This window comes from Ambystoma mexicanum, chromosome 6q, assembly GCF_040938575.1.
Source record: "Ambystoma mexicanum isolate Mex_15411 chromosome 6q, UKY_AmexF1_1, whole genome shotgun sequence".
NCBI lineage: Eukaryota > Metazoa > Chordata > Amphibia > Caudata > Ambystomatidae > Ambystoma > Ambystoma mexicanum.
This window is the reverse complement of record NC_090937.1, coordinates 1374602421-1374619308: the sequence shown is the minus strand read 5'-3', so window position 1 is coordinate 1374619308 and position 16888 is coordinate 1374602421. Positions and strand designations below refer to the sequence as shown.

Below are 16888 nucleotides of genomic sequence, written 5' to 3'. Positions count from 1 at the left end.
ATTTTTTTATTGCTTTCGTTTTTTAGAACCTTTTTTTGCATGAGACGTCAGAAAGTAAGGTGGGGAGGGAAATGAGGGAAGAGCGAAGAGGCATAAACCCCAAATATGGAGATGCAGGTGGACAGGGGAATATGTTGCACGTGTGTTACATCTAAGATAGGGGACAATGTTTCTCATGCTCCTTGATTACAGCTTCAAAAACAATTAGAAATTGCTTCCTCCTGCAGAGTGGTGTGCTGCTGTATATACAGAGTACTGTTGTCTTCGAAAGATGTGGATCAACAGCCTCTTTTAGCGGTTGCAAGGCATTTGGGGGGATTGTTTAGTAGGCTGTGTGGTTACAGTATTGGTTGAGGAAGATGAGGTGGCCAAAGACACCCTACTACTTCCTAAGAAAGGAACAACCTTTCTGAGAGCATTGCAGTGGTTGGATTTGTTGTGGCGGCGGTTGGAGGTGGTCCTGCAGGATTACTGTCCAGGTAGTCACTCAGTTCATTTCGCTTTGGTAGCTTTAGCCTTTGGTACATTTCCAACAGTGGTAAAGAACTACCACACCCATGATTCTCTCTGGGTGCTAGGGGTAGGCACCTTCTCTACCTCATCTTCTTGGTCCTCTTCATTGTCTTATGAAGTACTATGCTTTTTGTTGTTGTGTAGGTCCTGCAGCTGCTGGTGGTGGTGGGGAGGAGGGATGGCAATAGATGATGCCATTTTTAAGATGAATAGCAGTTTTACTAATATTCTTCCAAGTATGTGCTGTGTGCTAGATTATTAATGGATAATGAGTAAGAATAGGTGTAGGAGGTGTGCAAGGGTACATGTAGAGCGGCCAAGTTCCTAGATGAGCTGAAAATGCAGTTCTGAGCTGTTTGCGAAGCACAGACCCATTTCGGAAGTGTGGACACGTTCGCAAACATGTCATCATGCCGTGTATGCGCTTGGTCACATGACACTGTCCGGAAAGTCTGCGATGATGTCAGAGGTTTGCAAACGTTGACATACACAAAAACAGTGGAAAGAGTTGCAAAAAGAGTATTGAAGTGTTAAAAATGATGGTAAAAGGTGGGGAATCACAGAGTTTTATGGTGAAACTTTGTAAATTGGACATAAATGTTGCTATAGTGGGGTACGTATGAAATGAGTATGGTGTAGGAAATTAGCGTGCACTGGTAAAAACCCATGAAATTCACTGAAAAAAGTTTGTTAAAGGGACGTTATGGTTAAGTTGCATTAATAAAAACCTATGAAATTCACTGAAAAAACTTTATTAAAGGGACATTATGGTTAAGCTGCATTGATAAAAACCTATAAAATGTAATGAAAAAACTTTGTTAAAGGGACGTTATGGTTACAAGTAAAACTGAAAAACCCCAGAAATTCGCCAGTTATGGTAGACTAAGCAACCATAACTTGCGCCACCACTGTGTACTGCTAAGACTAACACCCAGGACATGAAAGATGACATCCCAAATGTCATTTTATAGGTTTTTATCAGCACAACTTAACAATAACGTCCCTTTAACCAAGTTTAAGATTTTTTCAATGATTATATGAAAAATCTCATTCAGTGAATACTTATTGCACTTTATGAGTTGCTCTTGAGTGAACCCGATGCACTTTAAACTGGGTTATGACCAGGAGTCCAAGCACTATGCACTTTACATTCTCCAGAAATTCAAACTCTGCTAATATCTTTTGCTGCAGGTTTACCCTGAGCATTAGTTTCTGTGGAACATTACACACAATCTTGTTCTTCTTCGGATGTTGAAGTATTATTCAATTGTAATGGGCTTTGTAAGGCGGTTTTAAATGGATTTCAAATATCAGTGTAATGTTTACTAACTGATCAATGTAATTTTATTTTATCATAATTTTTCCATTACCATGTGACAGTTAAGCACTAAGCGCTTTATACTTGTCTATAAGCATGTTAGAATGATAATGTATAAAACAGATATGAGCCCAGTTAGGTACCTTGGGCAACTCTAGGATCCTAAACCAGTTCATTACTATACTTCTCCTGGACACTTGGGACCCATCAACATGGTCGACAGCTTTTGTATGCCTACAGTGTTACATTTCCAATGTAATGAACACAGAGAAAGGACTACGCCACTCTAGCCAACATTATCATAGAGACTATGTGTATGCTTTAAGATCTGTCCCACATTGTGCTTTGCATTTTATCTGAAAACGCGTAATTGCTGGCTTCTCATGTCCCTGCTGAGGGATCCATAATCTGCACGTTTTTTTTGTTGTTCAATATATATATATATATACATATAAACAGCAAAACAAAGTCTCTCCAGATCCTTTACACTATGACTCCCATGATCCTTCCCCATTGACTATGCTGGATCTGACGAATGAGAGTTGTTGTCCAATACATCTAGAGAGCTGAAGGTTGTAGAACCCTGATGTACAGCGTACATGCCACAAGATCAGGGGTAGATATGACGTGACATTCACATATCCAACGTATAATTCTAGCAATTTGCTCAATGTGCATTAAAACAGATATGATCAAAATTATATTTCCTGTACAATGTAGCTAACCATATGAGAGCATGGCCTTATTATACCTCCATTGGTATCCTGGACTTCCATATGAACCAAGGTTGGGTCTGCATCAACTCCAGCTACTGCCCTGTGAATAGAAACAAGGGAGTCAGTCTCATCAAGAACACATCATACATAGATCCACATGTCTTAACGGTCACCAGAAAAACACAGCATACGGCCTCTGTTATTTTGCTGATCATATTGGCTATGATTCATAAGTCACGATTGCTAAACCCCTTAAGTGCAGAAGGACTATACATTAGTCCTAAATTACATTGCAGTCGTGCACTGAAGAAGGTAACATGCCTTCCGGAACAATCAAGCATATTTGCGTGCTTGCAAATCCTATGCAAACACAGCAAATCCTTTTGCTACAATTACTCGCACACTTGGTCAAAGCCATTAGTCCAAGGCAGCATTGCATTGTTGGGTCTCAACTGAACACAGGAAAGCCATGGGCGTGTTCCGGCATTTTCGTAACAGCCTCTTTTGGTGTGGGTGAAAAATGTCACAATGGGGGTCATGAGTTGGGCGGTAAGGGACACTGGGCACCGGCAAGGAGATAGGTGCCGGTAAACCCTTACCGCCCAATTCTGAGGTCCCTAAGCGGGTCCTTTACGTCCTTTACAGGTCCCAATAAGTGACCAGGGTGCTAATAACTGGCCTGCTATTTGCGGGCCCGTTATTAGCGCCTTCCCCATTCCTATTGTGCCCTGTGGGGGCTCAAATAGGAATGGGGAATGGTTGGTTGAATGGGGACTTACCGGGCCCTCCAGGGTCGGAATGACCCAGTAAGTCCCCATTGAACCAGACCGGAACGGGACCCGGTTTGGGATGCAGCCATGGTGCTGATAGCACCATGGCTACCGCCCAACTCGGAATGACCCCAATGACATTTAGATGACCACTATGACTGATTTCAGAGTGATTGTAAACGAAATGTGTATAGCATGCCTTTAAAAGATCTAAAAAGAAATCTAATTATTTGCGTGTAAAATGGGGATTTGCGTGCCATTCTGCATTTACTACCACAAATTGCATCCATGGTTCAATCTTACCGGTTTCATCTTTTTAACGTTGAAAAACATCTGCCATCTTTTCTTCAACTAAAACCATTGTTTTTGCACATTTTAATTACTGGTGCTCCCTATATGTCGGCTTGCCTAACCATGCCTTGATTTCTCTATGTTCTATTCTTAACTCAGCTGTTCATATTCTTTTCTGCCTTCCTTGGTCTACTTCTAACTCTCCCTACTCTAGTAATGAGTCTTCTTCTTTGGCTTCCAATAGAGCAACGTTTTGAGTTTCACTTTTTATGTATTGTTTTCTAGTGAATCCATGCCTTAGCTCCGACTTGTTTATATCATTTCATTTATTTACACCATCCTTCAAGAAATGTACCTGCTACCTCACAGTTTCAACTGTCTGTTCTGCACTCTCCTTGTTTTTTTTTATTCTTTATTTGTTTTAGTTATTAAATGCAACTTTTTCAAATTTGAACATACATACAATAGCTTCAAGTTAATTTGCACCAGTGCTTGATATTTGGACGTATCAACAGGTAAAAATAGAATGCACAGGTAGATAAAAACAGCAACGTACTATGATTATTGCTATAAACATTTAAAATTCTGGATCCGTAAATGATATAAAAACAATGGATACCATGGTCAAGTGGTGACCTAAAATCTAGCGAACACCGACTAACCAATTCATGCACTAGTAACCATAAAACAGACGAAGCGAGAATAACAAAATATACATACACTCCGATTTAGCAAATTGTCAAATAAGTAGTATTGGCAACCACCTGTTAGGATGTTACCCCTCTGTACTCTCAATGGTAACAGTTTCTGACATTGGTCATGTGACTTTTTATCACAACATTTACAAGATTGAAAATAGACAACTGTGTAGTTTGGTGTAGATGACATACATGTCGGAGAAGAGAATTAGAGGTTGGTGATGATAATTTAATTCAGTTACCTGTGCAAAAAAGCATCATCATTAAGGTTCAAGGCAAGAAGAAAGTTCACAGTAGCAACGTTTAGTGAAATAGAAGTTGCATTGAACATTTTCGACCACATTGTGGGCCTCATTACAACCCGGGCGTAAAGGGATTACCGGTACCGGTAAGGGCACCGGTACCGGTAATCCCTTACTGCCCAATTCCGAGGTCCCTTTGCGGGTCCTCCGTTAACGGCTGGTTTTACCAGCCGTTAAGGACGGGACTCGCAAAGGGCCTTTGGAGGTAATAACGGTACCGCAATTTGCGGTACTGTTATTACCGCCTTCCCCATTCCCATTGAGTCCCCTGGGGGCTCAAATGGGAATGGGGAAGGGCCAATGGTGAATGGGGAATTACCGCCCCGCAAACCTTGGAATGGGGCGGTAATTCCGCCATTCATCATGGCGGAATCGGTAGTTTTCCGGTGGCAACCATGGCGCAAATAGCGCCATGGTTACCGCCCGGGTCGTAATGAGGCCCTGTGTCTTTAGTGAGAATTGTAAATTGGTTAAGATGTCTAAAAACAAATCTTTTCTCCGTTGAGTGAACAGAGGGCATTCCACAATTAAGTGTTGAAGTGTCTCCGTTTGACCAGGGTCGTTGCAAAACCTGCAGCTCACGTCCATTTTTGAAGATTTGGCCCAGAGTGCACTTTGAATTTTAGTGGGCCAAAGATTTAAACTGCTTCTCATTAAAGGTGGCCCATTCATTAGGGTGAGTTTTCAGAGCTAAGTTTGTCGAGCCTTGCGCCCCTGGAGCTCTAGAGGTACTACATTTGTTAATAAGGATAAGAATATCTAGGTGGCCAAAGAAAAAAGAGGTGGCATCTAATGGTGGGATGTGTAATGTTGATAATCGAATCTCAGGTTTGGCAAATAGAAAAGAGAAATGGGTCGTACATGCTTGTTCGTTTACTGTGTTTAACAACAGGGACAAAGCTGCGCAGGTGGGGTATTTTTTCAAAAGATTCCAAATTTTGGCGGTTGATTTGCTAAAGATGGCAGCTAGCATGGCTTCTCTATCTTTTTGTCTTTGATAACTTTTCAGCTGTTTAACTGAATTTCTTTAGCGTTTGCAAATATTTGCTTTCTCTTTCTTTTGATCCATAGAAGAATATCGTTTTAACATTTTGCGAAATTGGGTCTTTAATGTTTCAATAGTTGGTTCATAATAGTGTTTATATTTAAAAAGCAGGCGACTGTTCTGACTGGTACGACTGTTTGTCGGCAGGAGATTCTTTTTTCATTTTGGTCATAGTGGATCGAACGATTTTGCCGTCTCTCAGAGGAGTGAATCGTATTAGAAGGATGTAAACGACTGCTATAATGAGTGCAATGTCCTTTCACTTGAGAGGGTAGGAGATCACTCCTCTTGAGTTTTTGTGCTCTCCTTTGTTCCAGATTTAGGAAGGTTGAGAAATGATCTTCTACGTTGTTAGATGATAGCTCTGTAGTGGGCTTAGCTGAAGCGTGCGGATAATGCAGGCTCTCATAGAAAGCATCTATTTGAGGGAGGGATGAAACAGAGTAGTTGGACAAATTCATAATCTCAGCATTTGACTGAGCGACTCCATCAAATTCATGCCTTCCGGGCACTCTGCCAATGACCTCAGGTATCCATCAGCCCGACCCTTTCCCTCACTTACTCCACACAGGTTCCAGGGCTCACGTTCGCAGTTTGGGCTGCCTCGCAGACGCGCGCATCATTCCACTCGCGGTCCGCAATCAAGATTACGGCCATTTCTCCATTGGCAGTTGCCGTGGAGACTGGGGAATGGAAAAATCAGGCGAGCGCTTACGCGCCGCGTGATCAGGAAATTCCGCTCACGTGACTCCATCTCGCGGCACGTGAGGCGCTTCCACATCACGTGATCAGGAAGCGTATAATACAAAAGCCGTGATTCGCGGTAGTAAGTCGCTTCACAGCTGTTTTTTCCTGAAACTCTGTTTGGCATCGTGTATCCTGTTTTTGATATTTTGGAATCCTGGACTTGGCTCTCGTTCTACGGACTTCTTTTTGGATTACCCTTTGGCTACTGTTACTCAGACTCTGGGCTGCTACTCTGGTTAAAGACCCTGGATTGCTACACGGACTTCATTGGATTCTTCTTTTGCTTTTGGGACCACGTTGTTCAGTCCTTCACTCAGCTCTATTTTGAACTACACCAATCCTCTCCAGAACTCCTCAACAGGTGGGCCTTTATCACTGCAACCAGTTGGATTCCCCAGCCATATTCTAACTGGGACCTCTGCCCACGTGAGTCCCGGAACTACCTTCCCCACACCAGTTGGTTAGCCGCATTCAATCTGCCAACACCTGGTAAGCCCCTTTTCAGTTTCCTCATGTATTGAATTACCATGTTTATCTGGCATTTAACCCTGTTTTCATTGCAGCTTCCTTGGGGTTTCCAGCACTCCGTGGTTCTTGACTTCTCCCACCTGTGGCCTCAAAGGTTGCACAGAGAGTAGATTTGAGTATCTCTCTGTGTGGCACTTGGGGACGGAGGTCTCTCATATCTCCACGACTTTCAAGTTACGACAATCAACTACTCCTGAAGGACTAGTGTCATCATCTAGAATTGGTTGGTTGGCATGTAGGGAATCATGACCCCTAGGTGTCGATCTAACTTAAGAAGGGGAGCAAGCGGAAACTTGCACAGTGGCAGAAGGAGACTCAAGATTCTCAACCATGAGTGGTTCAGCTTGCGGTTTTTTGATGGAGATCTGGAAGGAGTCATCAAACTGTCAATACATTTCTTGGCTCTGTGCTTAGATGTTTTCTTTAAAAGAGGCTGGTTTTTTGCCTTTTTCAAAATTTTGGTTTGAGTTGAATTGGTGCGTTTCTTAGTTTTTTCTTTCGTGGGATGGGATGGAACAGATCATATATCGGAGCTTCTGCCAGGTCAGGAACCATAGAGTCATGAACTCCATCAGGCATTATGGATTCAGGTAAAATACAAACTGAGGTGTCCGATCTTGGAATGCCTGCCGAACATTGTGATAAAATGTTTATTATGCCCTCACCTCAGTTATGAGTGAGGCCCCCTCTATCTCAATCATAACTGGTGGCAAGTTGTGAGCTTGTAATGGTACAGAAAGTGGGATATTAGAATGGGTACTTGAATTTGACACTGGCGGTTGGCAGGTGATTTTGAAAGCCAACCAGTCAACCTTCGCTATTAACAGATTTAAAGACCATTGTGAGAATCGTTTTTTTCCCCATCACTTCATGGATTTTTGCGAGGCTGTACATTGTCGTGTTAATGGCAGTTAGCGTAGTTTCAAGCATCACATTTGATGGATAAGTGACTCCAAATATGGGTCTCAGTGTAGGCCTGGCAAAGGAAGCCATGAAGAATTCGAAGAGAATGAAGAGTTTTCCAGTTACTTTCTCTGGGGTCTGGATACAAAATGGGAGAATTTGATAAGTTCGAGCAAGGATTGGGTGGACTATTACTCAATTGAGTTTTGATAACCGTGATCATGGGAAACATTAGTGACTGGGGTTGTTGATGCAGGGGAAGCCTACAGCTGGTTGGCGGGGAGCGTGATATAGGAGCCAGAACGAAAGGCTTACTAGTTACGTCCTCCTGGGTGGCCGCTTGCGCCACTTGGGAATATAACAAGGGACATTGCGAGTGATCAGCGGTATGAATAGTAACTTCAATTTGTTCCACTGGGAGATTGAATGGAATCGTATTGGGCGTTGAATGTGTCTCATGATCAGCATCTGAGACTGCTGGTGTTAGGCATTCAAGGACTTCTATATCCGATGGTTGATTGTTCTCTTCTGTACAAGCCGTTGATGTAGTTCGTACAACAAACGCTATGGGCATGTTCGACAGAGGATTGGATAGTAGCAGGGGCGGCAAAGGTTGATGGATCCGTTGGGGTGACTGGAGGGCTTTACCACATTTCCTGATATCATTATCTTTAGTTTTGCAGCGTTTGCTTTCCAATAACATTTGTAGAGCAGAAACATTATTAGACTGATCGTTTAAGAAAAGACTGCTAGCATTATGTTGTTCAAAAATGGAAGCTGTTAGCAAAGGCATTGCAGTCGTTAGCGTGTAAACTGTCATTACAAAGTCGGAAGGAAATTATTGCAATGACATGGATGAGCGAAATGGAGACCAGGCAACACAGATTATCAGGGCTTGAGAGTAGAAAAGTGTGCACTGAGCACCGCAGTACCGCAGAACAGCGGAACAGCAGTCGCCGGTGCACACGTCCGATGTGCGCTCACAATCTGCGCGCTCCCCTGGTTTTATGGTGAGACTCGGAAAATGGGTGGGGATTAGCGGACTGCAAAAAGAAAAAAAAGGAAATCAGCTTTTAACAACAGCTTTGTGTCAATTTCAATGGTAAACGTTAATTTATAAGGGGTGCACTCTCCCGATGCGCGTGCACCCCTGGTTTTATGGTGGTCACTGGGAAAATGGGCATGGCTTAGTGGACGCTTTCCCAAGACCAAAGCAATTGCAGCTTGCTCTCGCTCGGTAAGTACATATAGCAAAATGCTGTAGTAACACAAACAGAGTGGCAGGATGCAGGAACACACGGACCAGCACTCGCTGGTGCACTCTCCCGATGCGCACCCTTCTTGTACTAGATTCCGCTCGTTCCAACTTTTGGCCCCTGTTCTCTGGAACTCATCCCATATTCAGATCCGTTCCTGTTCCAGTTTAAAGAACAATTGAAACGTTATTTGCTTCACTCAGTTTCCTTACTTTTTCCAGGTTTAATTAGCCTTGTGTGGCTTTATGGGTCGTGCATCTGATTGTCTCTTAATATTGTACTGTTGTCTTTAACTTCTTTAAAGCGCTTTGGATGAAAGCACTGTATAAGCTTTGAAAACAAATAAATAAATAAATAAATACAGTCACATGGTAGGGCTGATGTTTAGCACATGTTCTGTAAGGAGGCGTCAGTGTTGACAAAGTCGAGGTGCTGTCACTTTAAATTGCCGGCCAAAGACAGAGCTCTTTAAAAGTTAACTCATCAGAGACATATTTTATCCTGCTTTCAGCTCTTTCGTGTGGGGCAGTCAATATGTTCAGAGATAATGAAGCTCCATGTGGTGCTCACGTTACAAGTACTTTGTATTAATAAACATCTCCGTTACAATCAATGCCACACAAATCTGCCTCAGTCGGGGGTTCCCAGCTGTAGGAAAGGGGGCCGCCAAATATAATTTGGAAATGGGGTAGCAAGGTGCCTACATTGTTTGTTCTTCGATTAGTGATTGAGAAATGTCGCTCAACTGAGGCACAGCTTAAAAAGCCTACCCCTTATTCAGCATATAAAACGCATAGTTTTCCCCTGCCCATGTCTGGAACGGCTCTGCCAAATAGAGTTCCAGGTCCAGATTACAAAAATTGCCCTGGGGCCAAGCAAAATGATAGTGAGATCTGCACTCACTGACTGTGCAAATTGTCTTCTTGGCACTGGGTATTTGGGTGGTTCACTTGCTGCCGCAAAACGTCCTGGCAATGGTGCAAAGTGGTCAGGCACGAATTTGGCACGCCCCAATGCAACTGTTGAACTCTAGCCACAAGTCAGTAACAAATGTATCACTCCTCTTTGACTATGTAAGCATTTTTGGTTCAAGAGCAGTTTCTGTATTAGAAGGTAAAGCTTTCACGTGTGATCCAGAAATCGCTTGTTTCACTTGACTAAATGGGTATTTAAAAACCCCAGGAAAGACTGGTAACATGACACCAATAGTGCTACAAAGTCACCTATGAGCTGCCTATCAACAATAGTATTATGAAGTTACAAAGATACATTAGCAGTTGCGAAAATCAGGCGATTGATAAGGTGCCTCCCCACTATTACATCTTAGTGGGGTTTTTCCATTTCAGAATATGGTTTGATTCACATAGAACTGCTATTATCCGATAATACCGTCCAGCATGTAATGCTTCATTGCTCTGTGTGTATACCAGCGCAGGACGAAAATCCGACATGGCCAAACCGTTTTCCTTCTATCGTCAATACACAGGAGTGGCTGGGAATAAAGTGCCTAGAAGCAGGAAAACTCAGCATGTAATGCTACATAAAACCACTTATTGTTAACATTTGAGTAAGACATCACAGCCATTCCCATGCATTTTTAGACCGGTTGTAAGGACATTTCAAATAAAATATAGTGTAAATCCGAACACTCACTCCCAAATTGGTAGTGACATCAGGTTTACACACAAAGGGAAAACAGAAACCAGGCAATCATGTTTTTGCATGCTCATCACATCAGTTATGTATACTGAGGAGCTGGATCACAAAGTAGTGCACTGGAGTAAATGTGAAGAATCAGATTTGCACCTGCTACCTTGCACCTGACCTGAGTCACACGGCCTGGAGCATATAAGGAAAAGAGCAACTGGAGCATCTCAGATTTGCACCTGCTACCTTGCACCTGAATCACGAAGCTAGGAGCATATCAGGACTGGAGCAAAACTGGAGGATCGTAGATGTGCACCTGCTGCCTTGCACCTGATTCACAAGGCCTGGAGTATGTCAGGACTGGTGCAACACTGGAGCACCTGACATTTGCACCTGCTACCTTGCACCTGACCTGATTCACGCGGCCTGGAGCATATCAGGACTAGAGCAACTGGATCATCTCAGATTTGCACCTGCTACCTTGCACCTGAATCACGAAGCTAGGAGCATATCAGGACTGGAGCAAAACTGGAGGATCGTAGATGTGCACCTGCTGCCTTGCACCTGATACAAGGCCTGGAGTATATCAGGACTGGTGCAACACTGGAGCACTTGACATTTGCACCTGCTACCTTGCACCTGACCTGATTCACACGGCCCTTGAGCATATCGGGACTAGAGCATCTGGACCATCTCAGTTTTGCACCTACTACCTTGTACCTGATTCACAAAGCCAGGAGCATATCATTGTAGAGGAGCAGATGATGTCACTTCTAGTGCCCAATACCACACTGAAGAATAGAGAGACGTTATGCACTTAGACAACAGTATCGAACGTACCCTCGCACTGAAGAGCTGAAAGTGCACACAGATGAGAGTAAAGTGACATCATAAAGGGAGGACGCGATGGAGCTCAGAAATGATATAAGCTGAAGAGCTGAAAGTGCACACAGATGAGAGTAAAGTGACATCATAAAGGGAGGACGCGATGGAGCTCAGAAATGATATAAGAATACTTAAAGAATGAAGGTATAAGTAACAAAGTAATGAAGTATAAAGAGATGAAGACATTATCTATGCAGAGAAGACAATTGAGATTAAGCTCAACGAATGTATATATGCAGAAATGCAAGGTAGATGAGTTACATAGAAGCTTACTGCAGTAGAAACTGCAACATGAGGAAAGCGGCCATAATATAAAAGGTGGATGATGGATCCTATCAAAACTACCTCACAGACGAACCAGGTCCACAGATCAGAAACGCTGCAGAAAACAGCTTCATGTAAGAAACAAAGAATATCTGTTTGTCCAAGACTAAGGATGACACTGCAAGACATCATTAGAAATTACAAATGGAGTTAACCAGCATAAGCTATGAACAAACAGTACATTTCTGTTAGATTAAGCAAAAGCGAAAACATCTGAAAGTGCCAAGTATTGGACACTCAAGAGATTCAAGAGATTCAAGCACAAGTAAGACGGAGCAACCCAGTCTCCAGACGCCAAGAGCAGTAATAGCACCCAGCATAATTAAATCCAGTAGCAGTACATAACAGGTCGAAATGGACACATTTGTGCTCTACTGATACAGGATGCAGGATGCAGGACTCGAAAACAGGGTCTTTTCATCAAGCCCCAGACAAAGCTAGTGGTACCCTGACAGCCAGTAAAGTCAACTGCAAATGAGAAGCCTTGGCTCATGGTCTGACTGATGAGAGATGGTAGGCTAATTGGCAAATGGGGCAGTGGTCTGACGTTGTTCTCTGCACCTGGGTTTCGTTCTGTTCACGTGCTGCTAGAAAGCTGAATGTCCAAGGTTGGGGAGAATATGCTAACCAATCATGAGTGGCTATGTAGTGACATACTATACAGTGTTGCATAATCCAATCACTGTTATTTTTTTTATAATCAGTATTATACATATTTCGAGGTGTGGCTACTAGATAAGGGGCGGCCACTTATGTTATTAACACTTATACACAGTTACCCTAACCAATCCCTCCCCTCAATAGGTTTTACTGTTTGCCAAGTAGGATGACATCATAGCTGACGTGCATCAAAGTATTAAGTCACCAGATTTCCCTACTTAGTTTCAGCAGACAATAAAGTACTTTTCCATATTCTTTGAGTATGTCTGGTTATTTGGGTCCGAGGTAATTTACTATGGTAGTTCCATTCTTTGCATGAGATACGCTCCAAGGTGATACTGGACATGGGTCAAGATCCAGCTACCTAGGCCCAGATCTAGACTCTTGGACGATTGACGACTTTTGCCATTAGCCATACACACATGTGGAAAGAAGTGGTCAATAGGTGCCCCTTTGACGAAATACCGGTCCGGTCCCCACAGGTGCCCCACGGACTGAAGGTGAACTGCTGAGGGCTTCGAGCTGAACCACGGATGTTGGTAGAGCATTGAACTGGCCAAATGAAGTGGAGGGGCTATAGTGTAAAGTGTGTATATATATATATATATATATATATATATATATATATTAACAGGATTTGTGTTTAAAGGGATTGCTACCTCGATTTCAGGTTTCAAGGAGACCAAAGAAAACACATTATGCTCCAAGTAAGAGTATTTGATAGGGAGTTCTGAGGCAAGGGCCAATTAAAAATAATGCGTAGACTTGTCCTTGGCCTGAAGCCCAGGGACCGCATCTCTCCAGCCCTTAAATCTCTCCACTGGCTCCCGGTGGCTGCAAGGATCAAGTTCAAGACCCTCTGCATTGTCCACAAGGCTTTCTGGGGCCAGGGCCCGAACTATATCCAACTCTCTCTTCCTAAACACCTTCCTCCTCAAGCCCTTCACTCAGCGACCTCCAACTCTCTGAGGGTCAGACACTTCTCCAAGCAGAGAGTAGATGTCTCTCCTCTGCCTGTGTCTTCCTCTGGAATGTCTTCTCTGCCCCTCTCAAACTTGAGCTGGACTACCTGAAGTTCTGCAAGCAGCTCAAGATCTTCCTCTCGCTTCTGCTTTCTCTCTTGCTCTCCCCTGCTGACAAACGTGTATGCTGCACTGGCTGGCTGCCTGGCTACCATCAGAGTCTCACGGGTACCAGGCCCCCCCTTGACCAGTAACCCCTGCACTTCCTCCAGTCCTACCGTGCACTAGGGGCTGTTTCTGGAACCCTACAGTCTCCTGCCTCCTTGAACTTACCCAGAGCTGTGTTGCACTGTCTGCAGTTACTCAGAACACTGTTTGTCCTGATTGCACTTCCCACTTCCCTCTTCCTGGCACTTCCACTATCTCTGCCCCCTGCACTTTACGTCTCGCACTTGCACGATCTAAATGACACAATGCCTAGTAAGATCATTTGTTTTGTCCTCCCTCTGTCTTCCCTCCTTTGTCACGTTGCGCCTAGGAGCGTTGTAAATGACTTATCATATCATATCAAATGACACTCCAAAATGGAGTAAATAGTGAGATGAGATACATTTACTAAGAAAAAGTAAATGAATGTGATCACAGAAAAAGAAAAGTGCACGTTTAATTTGGGTTATAAATACATCAGTATACAGCTTTTATTGTGTATAAACTAAGAAATATGAAACAATAGCAATAAAATCAATTGAATATCTGGTCTTAAAATCAAGTGATTGAAGTCAATTAGAGAAGGATATAAGCTGAGAAAGCATAGTAAAAGTTAAATAAAGGTTCTTGCCGTGGCAATAATAGAACAACTGGCCAGCAAGAGTCGATAGATCTATAAACGAAGAAAGAAAGAGAAACGATATCAGATTTTACAGAATTGGTTAAAATATTGATCTTTATTGGTAAAGGACGGCAATTGATAGTGCTGGAGCAAAACTCGAGCACCTGCTACCTTGTGCCTGATTCGCAAGCCCTAGAGCATATCAGGACTGAAGCAAGACTGGAGCATCTGAGCTTTGCACTTGCTACCTCATACCCAGTTCATATTATTTTGAAAGGCTCATTTGAAAATGTAGTTCACAAAAATGTGTTAAAAGTCCTTACAGAGCATCTACAAATGCTCTCCGGTTTTAGGCTTTGTGAATGAGGGGTAAGGTAACAGGTGCAAATCTGAAATGCTCTTGGGTATCTCCTAATTTGCTCCATAACATATCTCTGCGGGTCAGGCCTACAAAGTTGTACACTGTAACAAATCATGAGCTGTCTGTGACTGGGCATCTCAGATTTGCATCCGCTTCCTTATACCTGATTCACAAAGCCTCAAGCATGAGCACATCTTGAGCTGCCCATAGCATCTTATAGATGCTCATGTGAAAAGGTAATAATATAAAACACTCACAATGGCATCATAGCGATGATCCATGCATCTCCAAATTTGCTCGAGTTTTTGGTTTTGTGAATCATGGTACTGTGTACACATCTGAGGCACTTAGGGGTATTTTTCGATGTTCTCTATCCCAGGTCTCCTTAAACCCGTGTATGGATGCCAATCACTTGTGTACAATTGCCACTGGTGGGATCATTTGCAAACATACCACTTTCAAAAATGGAGTCCAACCCTTATTCTACAGAGCAAATAATACAGCAATGGCATCAGTCAGTGAGTTGTTCTGAGCAAGACATTTAGAATGCAGATCAGTTCTAAGCAGAAAGGGCAAGAGTCTGGCAAGGAACAATTGTTGCAAATGCACCTTTCAATGGCTGTCCAAGTCATACACGCTGACATATTCTCTTTCTGGGCTTAACAAAGCTGGAACTCTACATCGGGAGTGTTGGCATCTCACACCAAAGAGGACACCAAGGATGTTAATGGGAGCTTACAAGCTCACTCATCGATTTCAGAAATCTATCATTTGCCCATGATTGGAAAAAAAGTTCATAAAATACGTGCACCTAGCAAATATAATTCTGTGCCAGTCACCGGAGGAAAGAAATACAACTCCTCAATAGAGTGCTGCATCAAAGGGTTCAACATATTTCGTGCCATCTTGAATTAACAAGGGCACTGTGATCATAATGAGTAATTATAGTTAGATGCTACAATGGCAGCATTGGTGAATGACTTTTGCATCAGGTGGGTGCCGTGGATATGTCAGTTTCTCCCTCGTGGCTTGGGCCCATTCCGATTTTTGAAAAATTGTATTGTTAACATATATAAACCTCATTGGGTACGGGTCAATCAATTCGGGCATTTCCAGTTTCTCGCACAATTTGAGGTTTATATAGAAGAACTTTAGCATGTTTGCGCAGTATTTGAGAAGGCAATGACAGATATATCCTGAGACGTGTATGAACACGTATACCTATATTCAATTTTGAAGAATTTGAAGCCTATTCATTGCTCGGCAAATTCGAACGCATTAAGCCATAGCCTTTAGAAAGACCTATGGTCGAAACACATGTTGGCTGCAAGCAGTCAACTACCACATGTTTTTTGACTAAACTAGGCAGTTGAGAAAACTGAGCTTTAATTGGATTAAACTATACACTAATTACTGACTAGTATAACTTTCCATGGGACAATAACTAATCTGTTTGCCCTATGCTATTCACCAATCCAATGCCATTTTGCATATTTATTTATGAAAGACGTGGATAGGGCTTCCAGGCTTTGGTGATGCTGCGGGCAAGGACAACAACACTTGATCACTTTTATAAATATTGTAAGAGCCAGCGTGCACCCAACAGCATTTCTATCCTATCAGATATCCATACCTAAAGTTAGATACCCATTGGTCAATTCTAATGATTTATTGTACTATAATTTAGAGACTACATTTGGGTTGAATATATATTAAGTAGGCATTTGTTAGATGTGCTAGTAACCTATGTTTTGGACTTACAGAAGTATTGTTACATTCAAACCAATCACTTCTTTTTTTGGCATATGCAGTATAGTGGCCTGAAGTGGTTGTGGCACTAGTGTAGTAGATCATGCCCACTGTTGTGAAGGTTTTCTTGCCAAGAGATACTTGGCTGTGTGTGAAGCTTGTAAGCTTACAGTTATTTTTGGTACCATCTGCATTGTACCTTAGAAGCATTAGTATCACATATTGGCCATGTGAGTTTATTTGTATGCTGGAATGATTGTCTGAATTTCAAAAAAGGGCATATTATGCCATGATTTGCATTCTATAGAAGCTGGTGAAATGGAATGGATTCCCAATTTTTGTATGGATACATATAAAAATAGATCATTAGGGATGTGATCTTGT

At 42.6% G+C, this 16888-nt stretch overlaps 1 protein-coding gene across 3 annotated transcripts in view; it reads right to left on the bottom strand.

The window, feature by feature from the left end:
* SORCS2 (sortilin related VPS10 domain containing receptor 2) overlaps nucleotides 1-16888 on the bottom strand; it is a 2879055-nt gene that overhangs the window by 899631 nt on the left and 1962536 nt on the right. For all 3 annotated transcript variants that reach the window (XM_069632008.1, XM_069632006.1, XM_069632007.1), the window contains exon 6: nucleotides 2583-2647. In XM_069632008.1, coding sequence (XP_069488109.1) covers nucleotides 2583-2647 — 65 coding nt within the window. The remainder of the gene's footprint in view (nucleotides 1-2582; nucleotides 2648-16888) is intronic.